Source organism: Ochotona princeps, chromosome 2 (genome assembly GCF_030435755.1).
Source record: "Ochotona princeps isolate mOchPri1 chromosome 2, mOchPri1.hap1, whole genome shotgun sequence".
Classification (NCBI taxonomy): domain Eukaryota; kingdom Metazoa; phylum Chordata; class Mammalia; order Lagomorpha; family Ochotonidae; genus Ochotona; species Ochotona princeps.
Genome location: NC_080833.1, coordinates 166,658,082 through 166,682,711, shown reverse-complemented (window position 1 = coordinate 166,682,711; position 24,630 = coordinate 166,658,082). Strand labels below are relative to the sequence as shown.

General features: G+C 44.2%; 1 protein-coding gene across 2 annotated transcripts in view; it reads right to left on the bottom strand.

Moving 5' to 3' along the window:
- Positions 1-24,630, bottom strand: part of ESYT2 (extended synaptotagmin 2) — a 94,923-nt gene that overhangs the window by 64,988 nt on the left and 5,305 nt on the right. For both annotated transcript variants that reach the window (XM_058660746.1, XM_004598640.3), the window contains exon 2: positions 303-344. In XM_058660746.1, coding sequence (XP_058516729.1) covers positions 303-344 — 42 coding nt within the window. The remainder of the gene's footprint in view (positions 1-302; positions 345-24,630) is intronic.

Genomic DNA, 24,630 nt, shown 5'->3' with positions numbered 1-24,630 from the left:
TTCCAAATTATCCCTCATGAGTCTCACGGGTGAGTGCTGGCCATTCAGGAGAAAAGACACATGGCCACAGACACGCAGGAATCTGAGCGCGGGATGCTTTTTGCAGGTGGAAGACTCAGTGCTCACTCCTCGGAGAGGAATGCAACACGCTCGCCGTAACCGAGCTCTCTGGGGAGCAGACGGCCTCCTACAGTCTAACGGAGCTCACATGCTGCCAATGTTCACGTTCCCAAATATGGACAGCTGGGCTCTCCCTCTCCGATTCCCGCTATTATCTGGTATTTTGTATATTCTAATCTTACCTTATTTAGCCACTCTGCTCTTTCAGTGTCTGGAAAATGAACCTAGAAGAGAAACATACACATGCATGACTTAACTGACTCCTGATTACTGTAAATAAAGTGTCAGGCAGCCTATGTCGCATTCTTATTGTACTCCCAATGTTTACCCAATGCTTCTTTTACACAGTACTCTAACACTTGGGAAAATGGTTGTCGGGGGGGAAATGCACTGTGTGGTACCAATACCATCACCTTCTCAGCACGCTGGGGCTGACTACCACAAATGCCACCACAGCCTCCTTTTCCTCCCACCATCCGAAAGCACAGTCGCTGCACTAGGCATTGTGGAGTGCACGGAGTTGATCAGTTCCTCTTTAGAAGAATCACGTTTCCAAATCCTTCAAAAGTCCACCTCTCCCTCCTGTTTCCTTCCTTCAGGACAAATCAGACTCTGCGCCTTGCTGTATTTGTCTGCTCTGCACAGTTTCTCCCACCCTTTCCTAAATGAAGGTGATAATTCTAGCTCTCCATGGACAGGGCCTGATTATTGAAGCTACTGCAGAAGCAAATAAAAGCCTATTTAGAAAAAATAGTGGAAAAATATTTTCTCTGTTGTTGGAGCCAAAATAAAACATCTTACAAAGGAAGGCAAGGCTGTTTTTTGGCCATGGATCGGGAATTTTTAAAGCGTACACAGGCTACATTAATGCTCTGATCACCACATTTTTGGCTCAGACGTACAGTAGATCACAGGCAATTTTATACTTGTGGCTGAGATATACTCAGAAATGTTTTGATGTCCAAAATTGCTGCAATTTACTTTCCTAAATCACAAGAGTCCTTGAGTTTGGCAGTCCCTTCCCCACACTCAAGCTGGGGACTGGGGCCAGTGGTAAGAGGACCACCACCAAATGGCTGAGGAAGGCTGGACAGGGAGGACTACCGTACGGATGAGACCTCCCAGAAGGCGACTTCTTCAAGATCCACCCTTCCCCCTCATGAGTTAACAAAAGAGCAAACAACTGAAAACAGGGCGCATTCACAGCCAATGCCAGTCAAGTCTTCCAACATAGCCACCTGCAGCCCGTGGAAGGGCTGGAGTGGGTCTGTTCACCTTGAGACTTCAGGAGCAGTACAGCAAGCAGCAGCTGCTTGTCTTAACACTTGTTCCCTTCTACCCACACTGTCAAGCATGCCTAAATCTATTTTACCACATCACATGAAGTATTTTCTTTGCTTGAATCATGAGGTGAGCTAGAGTGGATTGAAACAAATGTTTTCAAACTAAGCTGAATGACTCCAGGGGGGGAAAAAAAAAAAGAAATAGTATCTTTATAAATTAAGAAAATGGCTTTAAAGTTGAGAAATGTAATATTTAAGAAAGAAAAATGAAAGAGAATTGATAAAGATGTCTGCTTAAATTACAGAATATATCTCCATCACCAACGAGTGGCCAATTTTGACTCCCCTGGCAACAAGGGTGGCATCACTTTCCCCAAAGGAACAGGAAGATATTTGGAGCTTAGAGGAAGGAGAGTTGGAGAGTCTGTCAGACTTGCCAAATAAGGCTACAAACTCATCTGTAATTAGCTGGCTGCCATTTCTCTGTGAGAGAGTGAACGGGTCCAATACTTGAATAAAAGTTAAAGTAGCAATGGAATAGGTGGTCTCCACTGAGAGGTACACTAAACATCAGATATGAAGCTATGGCTCTTTCCAACTCACAGTGAGGCTCTCTCTGCTTCTGCCCTCTCCTTCTCTATCCAACCAATCCCTGGCATCGGAAAGGACAAAAGGCAACTAGGCAGCACCTTCTAGGTGGGGACTGCCAGAACTACATTATACGTGCACTCCTTCCTTTAAAACCTCAGAGTAAACACAAGCACCCAGACGAACATCTCTGCAGGGTTAAGGTGCTGTGGACTTGCGGGGAGGACTGGCTTTGGACTGTGCGGTTTGCATGGAGACCTATCCAGACATCCGAAGGCACTTGCCCTTTCTGTTGATGTTATGACTGTTGACACCTGCTGCTCTTGGAAGGCCTCTCCTTTCCTGGCTTCCCAACTACACTAAATTTAGCTACCAGAACAATTACTCTAGAAAACAGGAATCTTGTTTCAATGTACCCTACTCAACATCATGAGCTCCCACTTTGTAAACAGATCAGGATTCTCAGGTTGGCCTTCAAAGACATAGCATGAACCACATCTCAAATTCACAGCTCAACAATATTACTTTTATCACACTCTTGATGGATTGGAACCATCACGGCTTCTTACATAGAAAGGCACTTCCCTCATCTACTCTTTTCTTTTTTTACATCCTCTTTTCTTATCTTAAGTGTATTATTATAACAGTATACATCCTCTTTTCTTAGGTGTATTATCAAGTCAGGTCAGTTCTAGACAACTTCCAACATGGGGCAATGTCCAAATCTAATCACCCCTTCATCCCTCCACAGTGTGTGAACTTAAACACTCTCTTAAATCTGAGTTGTCCAATCCTACTCCGTGAATGCAACTCAAAGTATTCATGTTAGACCTCTCAGTTTCACCTCCCAATTCATCTCTTAAAATCACAGGGCCTTTTGAGTGGTCTCTCTTGCAATATTCTCAACATCACAAAATTACAGAATCTGTAATTTAATTCACCAACTGGACCAGTAGGTATTGCAGCCTATATTTTTCAGTCAACACACAGTACCAAATCCATATTTGTAAATATTATCAAAAGAACTACTTCTTACTAAAGTTTTCCTAAATTATGAGAAATTATTATGCTTGGTAAGATAATATATAACCAGATTTTTCAAAATTTACTAGATGTTGCTTGTCTTTAAAATACATATACATAAATACATATTTTATGTAACACCTATATATAAATGTACAGGATGAAGGTTTACAAAAATACATGCCAACTAACAAGGAAGATGAAGGTTTTATCTTTTCCTGTATATATTTCTTTTTTTAAAAAAAAATTTAGTTAGTTTTATTGGAAAGGCAGATATACAGAGAACCAGGAGCCTGGGGTTTCTTCTGGCTCTCCTACATGAGTACAGGGTCCCACAGCTCTGGGCCGTCCTCGACTACTTTCCCAGGCCACAAGCAGGGAGCTGGATGGAAAGCAGAGCCTCAGGGACACAAGTCAGTGCCCATGTAAGATCCTGGCATGTGCAAGGCGAGGACCTTAGCCACTAGGCTACCGAGCTGGGAAAACCCACTCCCCCACACCTGAAACATATTTTGTTCTATACTTTTGAATTTCTTCTGAGAAGAGTGAACCATTTTGCTGACTGCTATTATAATTTAAGATGAAAATTAACGCAAAAGTACTCTTTTTATACAACAAAAGGCCAAGGTGATATGAAAATTAAATTTTCAAAAATACAACTACATTTTCATTATATTAGAAGAGAATGATAACTTGGAAACAGGATTCTCTTACTACATAAGTAATTTGCTTCAAATTTGATTTGGAAAAACAAAATTGGTACATCAAGTTCTAACGACAAAACGCAACACTGTGGAGCCCAACACTTTAATGATTCCATATGGCAAAAATGTTCCAATGGAAAAAAGCACTCTTCTCAAACATTATTAGATTTCTTTAAACACATTGATTATTTTTCAGATTGGACTAGCTGGGCCTGGCGTCGTGGCCTACCGGCTGAAGTCCTCGCCTTGAGCGCTCCGGGATCCCATATGGGCGCCAGTTCTAGTCCCGGCAGCTGTACTTCCCATCCAGCTCCCTGCTTGTGGCCCTGGGAGGGCAGCTGAGGACAGCCCGAAGCTTTGGGACCCTGCACCTGCATGGGAGACCCGGAGGAGGTTCCTGGTTACTAGCTTCGGACTGGCACAGTGCCGGCCGTTGTGGTCACTTGGGGAGTGAATCGTCGGACGGAGGATCTTCCTCTCTGTCTCTCCTCCTGTCTGTATGTCTGACTTTGTAATAAAAATAAATAAATCTTAAAAAAAATTAGACCTGCTAGTGTGCTAGTCAATTCCTACTCTTCTTGTCGTCTTTAATGTCACCATAAAGTAAAACAGATACCAGGCTCAGGTATCACTGAAGGAATTACACATGAAATAATAAAGTTTATCTACTGGCCCAACCAATTCAAAGTTATGAGGTCTCATGTTAGTTACTATATTTTAGTTACTGGGTCAAAAAGTCTTGAAGTACTGCAGAGGCATTGTTCGTTCTCCCTGCAGCACCCATCCACTGAACACTCGCAAGACTTGCTGTTGTACTTGGGAACACGGCTGGATGGGGGGCTGGCGTGGAGACGTGATCCCCTCACCCTTGCTGCACGTCAAGGAAGGACGTCAGGAACACACTTGGTGTTGCCTGGAAGGGTCCACTAAACACTCAGGGAGCAGACCACACACAGGCTGGCTGTGAAGGGACTCACTGTGCTAAGACAGGTTTGATATAATATAAAATGTTTCTCTTTCTGGTTCCTCATGTAGAGCTCCTAAGATCTGATAGCATCCTGTTCTTGATGCTAGGCCAAGTTCCACCTGCTCCACTTCCAATCCACTTTCCAATGTACCTGAAAGACAGCAGAAGCTGGCCCACCGACTTGGGAGACCCAGGAAATATTTCTGGCTCCTGTCTTCTGGCCCGGCTTTGTCTTGGCCCACCCCGGACGTTACAGACACTGGAGAGTGAACTAGCCAATGGACGCTCGCTCCTGTAACTCTTTCAAATGAATGTATGAATGAATGAATAAATAAATCCTTTTTTTAAAAAAGTTTTGTAGACCTTTCCCCATTCCTGGCCCTCGGTATCATATCACCTGATTACTCCTCTGTATTCTCAGCAATGTTCCTCACGATGAACCTGTAAGGCTAGGTGTTTCCCTCAGTTTCTATGAGCTAATCTAGCAAATGAACTGAACTTCTGGTAAGGACCATGGGAACCTGGACTTATAACCATTTAGTCAGAAGAATGGTATAACCTATTGCCTTCCATTGGCATTTGAAGTGGGCCTGAACTTTCTCCAGGTAGTGTCAGAATCAAGCTGAGCAAGAAGACAGCCTGTTTACTGTCATTATGCCCACTGGCGTGCGCATGGTGTCTCTGCAGAAACACACATACATTCTGGTGACCAGAAGTGAAATGTAGTATAGAATGCGAGAGTAGGAAAAGCAGTTTGATTCTATCATTTATGTCAAACAAAGAGAAGAGTTTCTAAGCAAAAATAAAGGCATATAGTTTCCTGTGGCTGGCTAGGAGGTGACAAGGACAACAGGTGATAAAGTTAGGGAATGAGGCTGAGAGCCGCCTGGAAGAACGTTCTGGGAAGCACAAGCGGGTGCTGATTTCATTCTACAGGCAGTGGACCAACGCTCACATTCCTAGGAGTAATGCTGTCAGGCTGATACTTGAAGTGCTTTGTTTTAGTTCCTCATCTGTTCTGGAACTAACAGAGAACCCACCTGCACAAATGAGCTTCCAAAGCAAGTGAACTGGCTTACACTGTTAGAATTTACACGAGGTGATTTTAAAAATCAAGCCATCTCTTGACATCAGTATTCCAGGGCATTCAATAGTTCTGAGGTTTATAATTTTTAAGTAATCATTTGAAAGTGCTAAAGAAAATGAAAATTAATATTTCGAATTTGAAGTAAATCTGTTCCCCAATTTTAAATTCTGTTCACTCAGTCAAAAATATGCCTCCTACTAATACATATTCATAAACATTTGCTTATGTTACACAAAACAGAATTTTAAAGTAGCAAAAACATCAGAGATTGGGCCGTACTGCAATAATATAAAACATGTTCCCAAATCGCACAGGAATGTATCACTTGGTTTTGAATTTATCACTCAACTGAACAAAACCTCTTAAATCTCCTTTGTCTTTATTAATTTTATTATCTCATCAATGAATCACTGTATTATTCAAGTTTGTATCACATCCAAAAGTGGACACTACCCCCAAATTGTTATGTTTTAATGTTATCTTTAAAAAGAACAAAGGCATATTTTAAATTCAAATATGCTATTGATATTGCCAAAGTCATTTTGCTTTAAAAATTAAACCAAAATATACAAAGGAAGAATATTTAATTGTATGACAGAATTCTACATAACAATACTTTCTTTAATCCTCAAAAGACCCTTTGAACAATTAATGGTTCTTTCAAACAGATAATGGACTTGGGTAAGTAAGTATAATAAAGACCTCCAGCCCCAGAGAACTAGTCCCACAGTCCTTTCCATTGTATTCTGCCGAAGCATAACGGATGAAATACATTTATAAAAAACTGTCAGAATTTCCTAATTAAACATTTCCTGTTTTTTCTAAACATTCAAAAACCAATACCTAAAACTGAAGTTAAATAAAAGGAACACTTTTCTTCAAATAACCCCTTCTTGAAGGCATTTTGCTCAATATGCATAGTTCTCTCGGCACTCTCTCAAAGAAAAACAAAGCCAAAAAACCCCTAGAAATTCTACTACCTGGAACCACAAGTAAAGATAGGAGGAAGGAAGGCTCTCAGCCATCTGATACATTTGAGTGTGTCCTGGAGCCCAGAGACACCAACCAGTACAGGGATCTGTTAGCAGGGCCCAGGCACTCTAAGCTCATCACCCCACGGCATCAGTCCAAACACACGTATGAGTGTGTCCCCCACTTATGAGCCATCTGAAAAGATCAACACTCTTACACCACTCAGTGAGTTCTATGTACCAAAGCAGGTTATTTTTGTCTCCTTGTCTACAGTCAATACAATGTCAAGAACTGCGATGTAGGTAAGGCAGAACAAGGACAACACAAGTTCAGGTTCCAAGGAACTATGACGTGCATTTTCTTTAACAGTTGTTCTGTAAAAGAAACTCTTTTCAGGAAAACTTTGAGCAATGAATACACACTTTTGCTTGGCAGTGCATAGTTAGTTTACTTAGACATGGCCTGCATTCAAACAATTCAGGTTGGGGAGTTACCAAATAAAGATCTTTAAATATTTAGAATGTTTAATACTGTTTTGTCTGCATATGAATTTAATACTAAAATCTGTGCAAATGGGAGGAAAAAAAAAGACATATGCAGTTAAAGTTGCCTCCCAAAACTTTAGGTTTACACATAAAGGAAGAGAGTATAAGATTCCAACATACAAAGAATGCCTTCCCTGAAAGCCCAAGGCTTGTAACCACTGTTCAAGAAGGCAAAAGCTAGGGACAGCTGGGCAAGAGACATGAGGCACGAGACAGAAGAAATAAGAAACTTCTCAAATGCCCTTCACTCCCTTGTACCAATCCTCACAGCAGTCCAACATCTGCAATTCCCTGCTCAGCACTGTCCAACGGTGATACGCAAAGACAATACAGGTATGTTCGGCTCCTGGGGTAACTGAAGGAAAGAGGAAGCAGCCATGTGGGGCTTAGTGAAAACTACTCAGTGCAATCTCTTCATATTATGGAATGATGATGAGAAAAAAAAAGTTCTTGGGACATACTAAAACGTGCAAATAGACAAAACGTGCAAATAGAAGGTTTTTAAAGTTTCCAAGCTTTAAGCTGTATCTGGCACCTGCTCATTTCTACAGCTTAGGTGATGAGCTTTGAAGAGGCACCAACACAAATTCGCTGCTTCTGATCTGTCTATCTGCAAATGCCTACTCATTTCCCAAACTATCCATCTCACCTCAAGATCCCCACTTCTAATGTGTCCCTGCCCATCTTTTTCAAAGACTTGGGAGAGTATTCACAGAAACAGAAGAAAACGGGATCTTATACAGTTTTTCTAAGACAGATAGCTACAGCTATTCAACGTCAAAAAGGCAAGGAGAAGAACATCTCTTGGAAGATATCTACCAGTCATGTGAAAAAATCATCACAGTATGGCCAAGTTACTACTTCGGGTAGTAAAGAGAAACTAAACCAAGAAATACTTTTTATCTATTTCTAGTTAACATAAAAAACAGACAATTCACACAGTAAAAAGAAAACCAACGGATCTTTTCAAAACCCATATGGTTCTAACACTCTCAATGGCGGAGTAAGCTTTACGTAGAGTGTGATTACTCAACACTGTCATTTGATACTCCAAAAAGGAACACTACAGAACAGTGATGCTGCTGAAAACTCAATCTCTTTAAGTCTAGTTCCTGATAGGAAACATTTTAAAAACTCCTTCCTAGGTGCTGTTTGTATCAATGACACACTGCACTAGGGAGAATACGCTTTACAGTTTTTATCTTATATAGGCTATTCATTCATCTGTTCATTTTTAAAGGGGTCTTAAGTTTCAGTGTGTGCAAGTAGTGACAGGTGGGTTCAGTAAGAGCATGAAGGCTGCCAGACTAATCCTCCAGAGACCAGCAAGCTATCCCTTCACCAAAACACTGACGGCAAGAGGTTTACTCAATGCCCCACATATAAACAAATGTCTATGGGAGGCATCTTTCAAATATTTGAAGCATATTCTCATAAATTACTGAAGTCCTTTAGGCATTTTTCTGTTGCTTCTAACAGAAAGAAAAACCGTACAAGTAAATTACTCAGTAATCTTGATTTAAATTCAGATTTGGGCCTAAGTCACATTAATCTCCAAAATTAAAATGAGTCTCAGAGTAGAAAACTCTCTTCTCATCTTCCTTACTAAAACACACAGAACAATCTGGTTGCTTTTTATTTTAAATTCCAATAAAATGCCACTATTCAAATTTAATGCTATGTGTTCACTGGAACAGATTAAAAAATATGCAATTACGGCACTGAATTAATCGCCCATGTCCTGTATGCTATCCAGAAATCACAGCTTTGCTCTATATTTATATTTCTTTTTCAAAAAAGAAAACTATATGAGATTGTGAAGAGAGGGTTAAAATCTCTTAGAATTACAGAAGCAATAGAATACTACACATCAACTTGAATTCAAAAGTACACCAGGTTTAATATATAAAGCAGAGTTGCCTACTTCCTAAAAGTTTAACTTCACTCTGTCATTTTCATTTGTGATATTAATATAACTCATGCCGAAATCTCAAGAGCTAGCAGACTGAAATTAACTGCTCGGGTGTTCATTGCAGTAGCGCACGATACACCGCTGTTTGCAGTGCAGGCCCTGGGGAGACTGCACACTGCTTATCCCCAGTGCCAGTGACGTCCCTGATCATGCCTATGTACTAAGGCCCCCATAAAAACCTTAAATGATGTGTTCTGAAGCTGCCAGGGCAGCAAACACTGTAGGGAGCCCAGAGAGGACAAGGAACTCCACACCAGACCCTCCATTACTGTCCCTAGGTCTTTGGCCATTCCTGGACTATATTCCTTAAATAAATACTAAATACAGTATATAAATACTAAATAAACACTACATACAGTATTTTCTTGAGTCCCGTGGGCCATTCCAGCAAATCACATAACCTGAATCAGGGCAGAAGAGGTATTGTGGAAACCCACAAATGGGTAGTTTTGGCTGGGCAGAAATATGGTCCCCTGGGACTAGCAACTGATACCTGAGGTGGGACTGAGCATCTTAACCAAGACACTGACGCCGACTCCAGGGAGCACCAGCGCTGAAATACACTGCAGGGCAGCAGGCAGTGTCCACGGAGTTAGAGGACTGGTTGTCAGATAGAGAAAAACATCATACATTTGCTTTCAGAAGTGCTGTGAGTAAAGCAGTTCAGAATCCCACTCAAGGCTTTTTCCTTGTTCTGCTGATCTAATTATAGAAGCTGTAAAAACGCAGAGAGGCCCTTTGCACTCGTCCCAGACCCTCTGATCCAGTTAGATCTTTTACAACCACAGCGTGATGCCGAAGCCAGGAGGCAGCTATGCCTCTCTGTTGATCTATCTGGTGTGCAGACTCGGGTGACCCCCACCACAGCCAAGCTTCAGAATCAACCCATCACCTCCTCGTTGCCCGACCACCCCCAATCCCTGGCAACCACACCTGTTCTCCTCCCTCCAACGATGTCATGTGAGCACTGTTTATACATGGGTCTATACACTGTGTAAACTTTGAGACTGGCTTTTTCACTCAGCACAGTGTTCTGAGATTCATCTGACTTGTTCTACATGCCAACAGTCAGTCTCTTTAAAATCAAGACATGTTCCAACGTGTGGATATTTACCAGGTTTACCAGTTCAACCATCAAGAACTAAAGGACATTTTGGACTTTCTGCTTCTATGACTAATTAAGTCACTACAAACATCTATGTAAAGGAAGTTTTCATTTCTCCAGAACAGATGTCTACAAGTGCAACTTGTACATCATAAGCTAAGGACTTGTTTAATCAAGCAAAAATTCTCCTGGGAGTCTGTAGCATTTCTTATTCCTCCCAACAGTGTGTGAAAGTCTCTTATCAGTATATCTCATTTTAACTTTTCTCATATGAATTGGCAATATTTCACATTAAAATAAAATAAACAGAGAGGACGAGAGACAGAGAGGAAGATCTTCCATCCATTGATTCACTCCCCAAGTGGTGGCAATAGCTGGAGCTGAGCTAATCTGAAGCCAAGAGCCAGGAGTCTCCACTGGGTCTCCCATGCGGTGTAGGGTCCTAAAGCTTTGGGCCATCCTTCACTGCTTTCCCAGGCCACAAGCAGGGAGCTGGATGAGGAGCAGGGCTGCTGGGACTAGAACTGGTGCCCACATGGGATCCCGGCGCATGCAAGATGAGGATTCCAGCCACTAGGCTACTGTGCTGGGTCCCACAATGAGTTTTTAAACAATATTTTTTTGTACTGTGGCAAAAGAAAAATGTCTTACTGTTTTACATATTTTAAATATACCATAACAGCACTGAGCACATGGCACACTGCTGTACAACTACCACCACCACACTCTATCTCTAAAATTTTTTTCAGCTTCCTAAAGTGATAGCAGTAAATTAATAACCTAATTTAGAGTTCTTTGGTAGTGGACTATGAATGAACAAACACGACTCAGTGACCTATCTGGTCTTCAGGAGCATTTGATCCAACTTAACTGATGAATGAGGGACAGAACCCTCCAAATTATTTGCTAAGTTAAAAAACACCTAGATTTACATCAGAACTGAGCTACTTGTGGAGACAGGCACACACACATGCACAAACGCTCATCCAGGCCTGCTCTTGCACCTGATGATGAGCACTTACACCTGAAAACACCGGCAAAGCTGCCATGTCATCAAGGAGTGGAGGCACTCAATGTCAGGGGAGAAGGTGAGCTGCAGCCCTGACGCCTTCTCGTGTAGAGGCCAGAGACAACAGGCGGAGAAATCCAGAAGAACGTGGCGCAGACAACAAAGTGAGCCTAACTTAAAGAAATCGAAGAAGAACTAAAATCTGGGAGGGCCGAGCAATTGGAGAGGCAGATTTACAGAGAGAAGGAGAGACAGAGATCTTCCGTCTGCTGGTTCATTCCCCAAACGGCTGCAATGGCTAGAGCTGAGCCAATCCAAAGCCAGGAGCTTCTTCCGGGTCTCCCATGCATCAGAAGGTCCCAGGCTTTGGGCCGTCCTCTATTGCTTTCTCAGGCCACAAGCAAGGGAACTGGATGGGCATTAGAACAGCCAGGACATGAAACAGCATCCATATGGGACTCTGGCACTTGCAAGGTGAGATTAAGCTACTGAGCCATAATGGCAGGCCTTAGATGATTATTATTGTTATTATTTTTTCAATGGATTGGTGTGGCCAGGGCCATGACATACCAGGCTAAGCATCCCTTATGGAATTCTCGTGGTTCCACTTTCTCAAGCAATCTGCTTATCGCCTTGGAAAACAGTAGGAATTCCTTGGGCCCCTGCACCTATCTGAGAGACCCACAAGAAGCTCCTGGGTGCTGTTGGCCCACCTTGGCCATTCACTGCAACAACTGGGGAGTGAATCAGCAGATGGAAGATCTCTTGCTCCATATCTCTCCTTCTCTTTCTGTAACTCTGCCTTTCAAATACAAATATTTGTTTTTAAATGAGAGTTTGGCAAGCTGGTCCTTCATACCATGCTATTAAGAATAAAAAAATGGGGGCCCGGCGCAGCGTGGCCTAGCCGCAAAAGTCCTCGCCTTGAACGTGCCGGGATCCCATGTGTGCACTGGTTCTAGTCCTGGTGGCTCTGCTTCCCATCCAGCTCCCTGCCTGTGGCCTGGAAAAGCAGTCAGGAATGGCCCGAGGCCTTGGGACCCTACATCCCCACAGGAGTCCTGGAGGAAGCTCCTGGCTCCTGGCTTCGGATCAACCCAGCTTGGGCCATTGCAGTCACTTGGGGAGTGAATCATTGGAGGGAAGATCTTCCTCTCTGTCTCTCCTCCTCTGTGTATATCTGACTTTGCAATAAAAATAAAATAAATCTTTAAAAAAAGAATTAAAAATGGTTAAATACATTGTGAAAACCAGCTTCACATTCCTCAAAAAGTCAAATACAGACCCAACCATAGACTGTTTGGCACACATCTAAAAAATTCGAAATGAATATACAGACAAAACTTACACACATGTGTTCACAGCAAAACTATTCATAAGAGTCTAAATGTAGAAACAACACAAATAGTCACCAATGGAGGAATGGAGAAACAAGTCACGTCATACAACTACACAACGGAAGATTCAGCTTTAAAAAAGTGAAGTACAGATGTACAGTACAGCAGGAACGAACCTTGAACACCACGCGAGGGGCAGGTGTTGTGGTGCAGTGGGTTAAGCCGCCTCATGGGATGCCTGTATCCCCTACTTAAGAGCCAGTTTGTGTCCTGGCTACTGCACTGCTGGCCCAGCTTCCTGTTAATGCGCCTGGGAGGTGGCAGAAGAGGGGACCATGGGGGACATCCTGCTGGAGCTCCAGGCTCCTGGCTTTGGTGTGGCCAAACTCCAGTGCTTGCGAGCGTTTGGGTAGTGAAATGTGCTTGGAGGATCTTTCTTTTCCTCTCTGTCACTCTGCCTTTTGGGTAATAAATAAAGATATCTTTAAAAATATGCTAACTGAAAAGAGCCATATCCAGAAGTCACATATTGTGTAATCTCACAATATGAACTACTCAGAATAGAACAACCCAGAGGTAGAAAGCAGATAATGGTTGCCATGGGCTAGGGGGAAAGGCGAAAGAGATTACCAGGTGGTGGGAGGTTTTTGGGGGGTGTGTTACAATTTTTTGTACTAGATGTAACAGTTGTGCTGGGAAGGTAGTAATAGGAGAATTATACACTTTAAAAATTGTTAATTGTGTTACTGCAATAGAAATATAAGAATGAATGAAATGAGGTTATTGTAAATTCTGAAAATAAACTGGAGGAGTCGTTAAAATGCATTACTAAGCGAAAGGAAACCCACCAGAAAAAACTATATACTTTATGAGTCTAACTACATAACACTCTCAGAGGCCACCCTGGGGAAGGAAGACCAGGCAGAGCTCAGAACTTTTAGGACTGTGAAACTGCTTTGCGTGACACTGAAATGGCAGATGCATCATGACATTACACAATTGTCAAAACCCACAGAGTGGTGCAACGCCAAGATGGAGCCCAAATCTAGACTGTGGACTTCTGTTCACAATGTACGTGTGGACACTGTCCAGTAGACGTAACACACGTACTGCAGTAATTTACACTACTACCAATACAGGAAACTGCATGAATGAAAAATCTACATGATCTGCTCGATTTTTCCACAAGTGCAGACCTATTCTAAAACATCTTCAAAGCAGCGAAGGATGTGAAGGAAAAACCTTTGTAGACAAATAAAACTTGAGACAATACATCACCATTGGACCTATATTGAAGCAAATGTTAAAATAAGTTATTTAGGCAGGAAGAAAATTATCCCAGAGGGAAAAAAAAAGTTGAAGGAAACAAGAGAACAGTACCACGGCAGACTGGTTTGTGCCTTCGCCTGCAATGCCCCCATCTGTGTGCCAGTTCAAGCATCAGTTGCTCCACTTCCAATCCAGCTCCCTGCTAAAGGCCTGGGACAGCAGCGGAGGCTGGCCCATGTCCTTGAGCCCCTGCACCCATGTGGAGAACTGGAAGTCGTTCCTGGCTTCGTATCTGCCAAGCCCTGGTTGTTGCAGCCATTTGGGAAGTAAACCAGCGAATGCGTGATCTCTCTCTGTAAATCTTCCTTTCAAATAAAATAAATATCTGAAAAGCCCAGCTTCCTACGGCTGTGATTTGCCTGTAAGAGGGAAACAAAGATTAAGAAAGAGCATTTCCGTTACATGTCCTGATCATTCACAGAAATCATGTTAAAACCATATTGCTGTGTACTTGCTACTCTCTAACACTGAGGAACAGTGGTGCTGGCTATCAAGGTGGGCCATCAGCTTGCATTGATAATGCTCTCCAGGAAACGGCAAGCTGCCCACACCCTGGCACCTGCAGCGTCCTCACTAAGCAAGGTGTGACTGAAGTCAGCTCTCAGGACATGTCAAGCAGGGACTTCGGGGTGACTCTGGAGCCTCTGAAAAGAGAAAATAGATCAGTCTAGAAGGGTTACTAGGTGACAGGGATTTCCAATTTCTTCTTCATTGCCATCGAGAATAGAGACGTCCAAGTTCAAGTTCTGCCTCTGCTAACTTCTGTTTCCTCACCTGTGAAGTGAGGGTTTAAATGGCTTTGCTATGTAAAAGGCTGTGAGGAAACCCTGAGCTGAGTGCTGAACATTCTAAGGCAATTCTTCGTGTGCTCTTTTTCCCGTAGCCACCCTATTTCCAATTTCTCAACTGTTCTTTATTCCCTGTGGCTTCGCTTCTTCCCTCTTCCGAAGGCCACATATGATTCTAAGGCATCTGCCCTACACCAGAAAATGGGTGTAAGCACATAAGCTGCACCACCACTTTATGTACCATTATTGCAAGAGTTCTGCTGATTGCATGCCAACGTACTTCTGTGAGATGAGTCTGGTGTCAGAGACGTTAAAGCACTGAGGCAAAATGGATCTCAGAAGTGATGAAATCTGGTTAGGCCACAATACTGTTGGTGAGTCATACTGGCTCGAGATTATTCTAAAATATATAGCTGTATGACAGGGTAAATAAAAAACCACCTCCCTCCAACTTTATCTGCAAAGGTAACTATGTCCTAGTCTCTGGAACCTGCAAATATCACCTTCTATGGCAACAATTATGATTTCATAGACGCGATGAAATTCGAAGTCTGAAGAGAGTATCCTGGATTACCTGTGAGACCCCTAAATGCCAACACATGTGTCCTAAGAGGCTCTGACCACTGACTCCAGCTTCCTGCCAGTGTAGACCCTGGCCTACAGTGGTGGTAGTTCATGGGAGAGCGTTCCTGCCGCGTGGGAGACCTGGCCTGGTGTCCACTGCTTGGCTATTGGCCCTGCTCAGCCACGGCTACTGTGCAATGTGGGCAGTGAACCACTGAGGATGGTGCCCATGAATTCCGACTCTGCCTCTTTAATCACAACTTTTTAATAAAAGGGAGAACAGGGTCAGCACTGCGGCAAAGCTGGCAAAGCCATTGGCAGTGGTGCCAGCATCCCATACAGTCAGCGGTTTGAGTCCCAGCTGCCCTACTTCCAATCAAACTCCCTGCTAAGTGCACCTGAGAAAAGCAGGAGAAGCTTGGACAGCTGTACCCATGTGGGAGACTCAGAAGAAGCAACTTGCTCCTGTCTCTGGACCAGCCCAGCTCTGGCCATCACAGCCACTTGGGGCGTAAATTAGCAGATGGAAGATCTCTCTTTTTCTGTCTTTCAAATATATAAATAAATAAATACGTCTTTTTTAAAAGATGGAGGAGGGTGAGATTTGCTCCAAGGCCACAGGCTGATGGAAGCAGCTATGGCTGTGAACGTGGAACAAGGGTCATGAGCCACAGCATCCAGCACCAGAAGCCCCCAGAGCCTGCAGAGGAAATGTGGCCCTGCTCACTCTTTAGTTTCAGGCCAGTGAAACACATTCTGGGGTCCCGGCGGCATGGCCTGATGGCTAAGGTCCTCGCCTTGAACACGCTGGGATTCCATATAGGCGCCGGTTCTAATCCCGGAAGCTCTACTTCCCATCCAGCTCCCTGCTTGTGGCCTGGGAAGGCAGTGGAGGATGGCCCAAAACCTTGGGACTCTGCACCCGTGTGGGAGACCTGGGGGCGGTTCCTGGCTCCTTGCTCCGGATCTGCGCACACCAGCCGTTGCGGCTCACTTGGGGAGTGAATCACTGGACGGAGGATCTTCCTCTCTGTCTCTCCTTCTCTCTGTATATCTGACTTTCCAATAAAAATTAAAAAAAAAAAAAAAGAAACAGATTCTGAACTTTCCTGTTTGCTTCTAAGATTCATTTGGAAGGCAGAACAGCACAGAGAAATGGAGAGAGGGAGAGAGGGAGACGGAGAGCGAGACAGAGAGAGATCTTTCATCTGCTGTTTCATTAGTCAAGGACTTCAACAGTTAGAATTGAATTGGGACAAGTCAGCAATCTGGAATTCCATCAAGGTCTCCCAGGGGGTGGCATGCTCCTGAGTTCCTGGACCTCTTTTACTGCTTTCCCAGGTATATTAGCAGGAACCTGGATTAGAAGCAGAGTAGTCCAGACTTGTATCAGTGCTCAGATCAGGATGGCAGCATCCAATATGCAGCTTAACCCTCTGTGCCACAATGCCAGCCCCTAATTTGGGCTGCTTGTATCCAGGATTGTAAGGGCTAAATCTCAACTGTCTTAAGCTACTTAGGTTGTGGCAGTTATGTCACAGTGGCCTAACGTAGGCAGCAAGAACGAATCTTTACTCAGCCCTGCAGCACTTCATACAAAGAGCACATTCCCTTATTTCCGCCAACACAAAATCACATCTGGATTCAAACCACTGAATAAAATCAACACTTTCCTTCAGACACTGGATAAATGCTAAGATCCTTATGTATCTGGAAATACAATTAGAAATTGCATCACCACTTTTTTTTATCAGACTAAATTTGAATTGTTGGTTTGAAACCCCAGGGCTCAGATACTAATGCGGAAAGTGGTAACACCTTGCACCCACTAAGTTTGGTTGCTCGGTGCGGCAGGTAAGTGCGACCTACACTGGCGAGTCAGGGTGCGAGTCCTGGCTTCCCTCCCTGCCCTGGCTCCCTGACAGCAGGTGCTGGCACTCAAGCAGATCGGCTCCTACGCACATGGGAGCCTGGACCGAGTTCCTAGTTGTTGCACACATTTGAGAACCGTGGATGGTCCTCTGCCTTTCTGATAATTACAAAATTAAAAAAAAAAAACTTTGAGTACAAACAATTTGCAAATGCATGATATTAGATACTATAGTGAATACAACTGTTAAAGACCAAACAAAATTCTTTCATTCATAAGAAATAAAATGCTGTCCCTGTGCTGTGGCTCAGTATGTCAAGCCACTGCCCGGCACACCAACATGCCAGGGAGCACTAGTTGAGAGTGCCGACAAGCCACTGCCCGGCACACCAACATGCCATGTTGGAGCTCCAGTTGAGAGTGCCGACAAGCCACGGCCCGGCACACCAACATGCCATGTTGGAGCTCCAGTTGAGAGTGCCGACTACTTTGCTGCTGATCCAACTTCCTACCAATGCAGCCAGGAAAGCAACAGAATATGGGTCCCTGTCCCCTATACGGGAGTCCAGGAAAGAGTTCCTGGCTCCTGGCTTTAGCCTGGTCCAGCCTTTACTGTTGCAGGCATTTGGAAAGTGAACCAGCAGACAGAAGATCTCCCTATTCTCTTCCTTATTTGTTGCTCTGCCTTTCAAAGACCTTTTTTTTAATCCAAAGGGAAACAACAATAATAACAAAAACCACCAGAAAGAGAACCACTCATATGAATAACTAATAATTTAATACTGGCATCTCAGAATGCAAGCAGAACAAGAAAGAACTAGTATAATGTATTCTGCAATGTGATATGTCTGGAGTTGGATAACGTTCTCCAATATCATTGCATTGACTTTCTACACCTCTAAGTCACAGCAATCCTTCAGAGCTAAACAATGAAAGGCCACGTCACATAAAACTACAACCATCACTACTGAACCCGAGAGAGGATGAGCACTCTTATATCTTTATTTCCGTCCTGGGCTAATACTTATTCACATAAAGAAGAAAATAAAGACCTGAAGAAAGTTGGTAATATGGTTTTACCTGGCAGTATCTACTTTATCAGGGTGGAGACTGAAAGTGGAACCAGCAATGGAAAATCACAGGCTTGGGACGGTGCTTGGTGCAGGGACACAGAGCACACTTACAAATCAACCCAAGGGCAGGATGAGATTCCTTGGATGATACTGTTCAGAAATATGAAGGGAAAACAGAAGCTGAAGCTATATGGCATACTTTCGGGTATTAGTAATAACAGAGTATCATGTAGATACATTCTTAGCAACGACAACAAACAGGCAGTGAAACTGAAACAGAAAAACTTCAGAGCTGAGGTGCGGCAGGAAGTGGCAAAGGCCACTCTTTGGCTACGAGAGGTGACTCATGCAAGGCCACCTGCAAGGTGAGCATCTGTCACAGCTGTGGGTCTCTTGGAGGGCTGACCTAGGGTATGCCTGCTTGCCTGCCACCTGCTCAGGTCCAGCATCCCTCTGGGCGCATCCTCACTGCAGCCTCAGAGACAGCACACAGGCAAAGCAAAGCAGCTTCTAAGCGGTGTGACTGACTCACCTGGGGCAGCTGGGAAGGGGTGGGACTCAGACCAGGGGCACAGCTGCCAGATACGGAGCCTGAGGGCTGTTGGCTTGCCTGCTTCTAACGCCAGGCAGCCACTCCACTCGGGGCCCGGCAGCAAAGGCCTGCCAGCTGACACTGGCCCATCACCTTCAGAGTTGGACAAGATAATTCAGAGTTTTCTTGGAACTCTCAAGGTAGCCATGACTCCATTGTGCTACACAAACTACTACAGGGAAAAACACCGCAGTGAGGGATCCTGGATATCCTCACACACACACAGGAAGAAAAGCAAAAGTTGTGACTCACGGCGCACGGAATGCTCTTCTTCTAAAGGCTGTTTACATAAGAGACTGGATAAACCTACTGTGTCTTCTAATACAGCATTCCGAACAAACACTGCCTTCTGTGGCTAGACTCTTCTTTACACGATTATCCTACAACTCTGACGAACTCAATTCAGAAATAGTTTATATAGCGTAAGAACTAAGAAATAGCAAAATGTGCAACTTAAAAAAGACCAGAAAATTAAATATACTAATTCTACTTTTTATCTTCTCTCACTGTATAACAATCTTTCAAACCACTTACATAAAAATGTGACTTCCCTAAAGACATGATGATGATTTGAGTCATGGTTTTGAAGAATGGACATAATACCCACAGAATAACAGCTAACGAGGAACTAAACACATGTACATGTACATGAACCTGACCCAGTCAAAAATCAGCCTACAGGTGGGGACACGTGGCACAGCGGATAAAGATTCAATGCTAGAATGCTAAATGGGAGCCTGGGTTCCAGTTCCCATCACAGCTCCTGCTAATGGGCACTGTGGAGGGCAAGGGGCACTGTGGAGGGCGATGGGCACTGTGGAGGGCGATGGGCACTGTGGAGGGCGAGGGGCACTGTGGAGGGCGAGGGGCACTGTGGAGGGCGATGGGCACTGTGGAGGGCAAGTCCCTTCCACACACGCTGGAGCTCTGGATCAAGGTTCTGGCTCCCAGCTGCAGCCCTGGTCCAATCCTAGCTATTCACTGGGAGAGTGAAGCAAGGATGGAAGATCTCCGTTCATCTCCGTTCATCTCCGTTCATCTCCGTTCATCTCAGCTCCCATGACTTCAAAATAACAACAACAATGATGATGACGGTAATGATAAATATGTAACTTTTGACTGCTTGAAACAGTACTAGCAGGTACCTATAAAATTATTATACTTGGCCCGGCACAGTAGCCTAGTGCCTAAACTCATTGCCTTTCATGCGTGAGGATCCTATATGGGCACCAGTTCGTGTCCCGGCTGCTCCACTTCCCATCCAGCTCCCTGCTTGTGGCCTGAGAAAGCAGTCAAAAACGGCCCAAAGCCTTGGGAGCCTGCACCCACATGGAAGACCCAGAGGAGGCTCCTGGCTCCTGGCTTTGGATCGGCTCAGCTCCAGCTGTTGCGGTCACTTGGAAAATGAACCAGCAGATGGAAGATCTTTCTCTCAGTCTCTCCTTCTCCCTGTAAATCTGGCGTTCCAACAAAAATTAATAAATCTTTTAAAAAAACTATTTTACTAATATAGTATGCACTACAGCTAGTTTTAGGAAGTTGTGCTTTAAAACTGAATTTTAATGTCTGTTTGTATTACTCTTAACAATCAGTTCAATAAATTTTAACTTTTAAAAAATAACTTATTGTATTTATTTGAAAGACAGAGCTATAATGAGAAAGGGAGAGCTAGAGAGAAAGACATCTTCCCTTTGCAGGTTCGCTCTAAGGGCTAGGCCAGGCTGACGCCAGAAGCCAGGAGCTTGCTCAGAACCTCCCGTGTGGGTGCAGGGACCTAAGGCAGCGCTTGGGCCCCCTCTGCTGCTTTCCCGGCTGTGCTGGCAAGGAGCCGTACCAGATGTGCAGCGGCAGAACTAGAATCAGTGCCAATACGCGAAACTGGCCATGCAGGAGGCAGTTCCACCCATTATCACACAGTGCTAGACCCAAATTTTAACTTTTTATAATAGATTTGGGTATATTTTATGGCAGAAACTGATTAATCATTTTTCTAAAAGTTTTTTTTTTAATTGAAAGGGAAGATGAACGGAAAGGAGGAGAGACAGGGAAAGATGTCCCATCCACTGGTTCACCCCCAAGTGGCTGCAATGGCCAGAGCTCAGCCGAACCGAAGCCAGGAGCCAGGAGCCTCCTCTGGGTCTCCCGCACAGGTGCAGGGTCCCAAAGCTTTGGGCCATCCTCTGCTGCTTTCCCAGGCCACAGCAGGGAGCCAGATGGGAAGTGGAGCAGCTGGGATGCAAATCGGTGCCCGCATGGGATCCTGGTGCGTGCAAGGCAAGGACTTAGCTACTGAGCCATCATGCTGAGCCCCTAACCAACAGAGACAGATCTTTTACTTCTTTTGTTTTCTTTCTTTCTTCTTCTTCTTTTCTCTCTCTCTCTCTCTTTTTTTTGTTTTGTTTTTTTGGTATTTCTACACTATGTGGTCTACATCTCACTTTTTTTCCCAATTTTCACAAATCTAAAAAGTTCTTGTAAAAGTGGACCTACAGGGCCCGGCGGCGTGGCCTAGTGGCTAAAGTCCTCACCTAGTGCCCGGGCCCCCGTCCACCTGGTGGGAGACCCACATGCATTTCCTGGCTCCTGGCTTCAGCCTGCTCTACCTCGGCAGTCACGCCTATTGGGAGAATGAACCAGTGGACACAAGAGTCCCCTCATGTCTCCATCCCTCTCCCTCCTTCCCTCCTATCCTTCCCCTCTCCGAGGCTCTACCTTTCAAATAAATAGAGATGTGCTTGCTGTCTTGCATTGATGCTTTCACTTGGATACCCTGCTGCAACCCATTAAAAAGATACCTGGATGGAATGTGACAGATCTCAAGGGCTTCCTATATGGGAGTAACCACAAAATTGCCTCTCAAAGCACAAGATGACGTGGCATATAACCAGACCTTTATGCATAGCTAGGTCAACAAATTCTAAAAATAAAAAATTCCGTAACTGTCATCAAAAAACAAAAAATCTGTGTTTTAAAATAGAATGATTTGGGCCCGGTGCGGTAGCCTAGTCGCTAAAGTCCTTGCCTTGCATGAGCCAGGATCCCATACGTGCTCATGTCCCGGCGGACCTGCTTCCCATCTGGCTCCCTGCTTGTGGCCTGGGAAGGTAGTCAAAGACGGCCCAAAACCTTGGGACCCTGTACCCCTGTGGGAGACCTGGAAGAGGCTCCTGGCTCCTGGCTTCAGCTCAGCTCATCTCTGACCATGGCGGCAGTGAGTCAGCGGACGGAAGATCTTCCACTCTCTCCTCCTCTCTGTATATCTGCCTTTCCAATAAAAATAAATAAATCTTTAAAAAAGTTAAAAAATTTAAAAAAATTATTTGAGTGTAGGATCACCTCAGAAGAGATCTCTTTGGGGATCCCTCCAATCAAACTGCTGGACCCATGGGTGCGACAGACCTAAGGTGTGTGTGTGTCAGAACTGGGCCTCCTCAGTAGCTAAGACAGAGCCGTGGACAGCAGGCCCAGAGGCACATGCAGGATACGGCAGTGCATTCGGGCCCACAGAGGACATCTGGTACCACAGCAGAGGAAGGAGGGCAGAACAAACTGGACAACTACCCAGTCAAACGCCGACAGCAAATACCTGAATGAAGGGAGACCCTAAGGTGCACCATGTCAGCCATGGACCTTGGAACACTGCCTCACACTTGGAGCAGTGAGAGCAACAGCATTTCAAAACTATTGAAACCACTTAGGAGACCCCTTGGAGCTTCCTGCACATCCGGGTGCCATTTCCCATCCCCAGTACTGAGCTGGCTGGGAGGCTGGGTGCAGCTGCTCCTCTAACCTCCCCCAGGAAGAAGAAAAAGGAAATTTGACAACAATGGTCTCACCCACTTTCCCCTAATCCTTGACCCTCCCCGCCTTCACCAACTAAGTAAACATCATCCTCTTCCCCCAAAATAAAGAAAGTGGAATGATCTGGGGTTGGGAATTTGGTGCTGTGGGGAAGCTGCTGCCGGCAGCACCAGCACCAGCACCCCTTCATTGTGTCTGAGTGCTGGAGAGCTGGACCCTCCCTTCTGACTCAGCACAATGTGCTGTGCACCCTGGAAGGCTCTGGACCACGGCTCAAACAATGGGACCCCTGCCACCCGTGGAGGAAACCAAGCAAGACTTCTAGGATACTGCCTTGGGGCGGGAGCAGCCTGGCACACTGGTGCAGGCTGTCTCTAGCTTTCAAATAAAATGAGATTTTTCAAAAAAATTTAAAAATAATTAGAAATGGATTTTAAGAGTTGGTCCATTATCTGAATAAATGTATAAAATGCCCTAACTTTTAAAAAATGAACATAACTACGTCATCAACTCCCAAATCTAATAAAATTAAGTCCTAAATCACATTTTCCTAAACAAAAGATTTTTAATATAGTTAGCCACTACAAAAAAAACCAAAGATTCACATTAATAATCCCGTTCAGTTTACAATGCTTCATTAATTACCATCTGGGTAGACAGTATAAGGGATAATGTTATAATGCTAATATATTTTTCCCAGAAACAAAACACATATTATTTTACTAAAAATTGTGTGTGTGTGTGTGTGTGTGTGTGTGCATATGTGTATGTATGTCTTGGGGAGAGGGTTGAGGAGACGCTAGTCAAAGAATACAAAATTTAGTTAGAAGGAGTAAGTTTACGAGATCAGCTATAGTTAATAGCACTGCAATGCACTCTTGAAAATGGAGAGAACAGATACATTTCAAGTGACAGGCACGTGAGCTAATCCACACGTTAACTAGATCAGTGCAGTTAGCTAACAATGTGTAGGTATTTTAAATATATTTGACATGATGAACACATACTTTTCATTCCTTGAAAAATAACTTAAAAACTACCAGCGCCTACAATGACCAATTCTAGGATTCTATCAATATCCGTGTCACTGCCAGATGGCAAACTCTCGAGCTGAATGCTTTGTCTTACTCAAGGTATAAAGTGTGGCTAGTACTTTATACCTTGAATATACATCTAATAACGTGGGTGATTAAGTCATTTTGAAAGTGTCTCCCATGAAAGAGTCATATTTAATTCTTACACACGAACTGGCTAGTTCCTTAAAGTGTGATGCACCCTAGGAAAAATTCCCTGAAATGTATGCTTTGAACTGAAAACAGTGCCAACAAGTAAATGAAGAAAAATCAATGACAGGGAGAAAAGCCTCGGCAAATAAAACGTTTAAAAGGAACAGGATTCCACGCAAGACACCTACAGATATTCACTGCGTAAGAACTAAAGCCCACCCGATTCTAAAGCAACACAAGGAGACTCAGTGTGGAAGGCAGAGGAAGGCCACTGGCAGTCAGAGAAATGTCTGCTCGCAGAAGGCTTGCGACGTGGGACTGAGCACACACTACGGTGAGAAGTCTGCCTGGAATTTCAGCTCACTCAGACACGAACAGAACGAAACAGCACTAGTAACTTTTCCTTTTCTGATTTTCCAGGCTCTGATCTGCACATCTCCCCCTCCTGTCACACCCAAACCCCTATGTCTCAAGGGTACCATAGACCCTGCTCCCTCAAGAGCGGGGGTGTCCAGGCTGTGACCCGTGCAAGGCCCACAGGATCACACGGTCTGGCCCTGCCAAGGTATGCACAGAGATGCGGAACTTGAAATTCCGTAAATGTACAGTTGGCGAATTTTTAAGTTGATAATTGTGTCTGAAACGGCCCTTGGCAGAATCAGTGTTTCCCAGCAC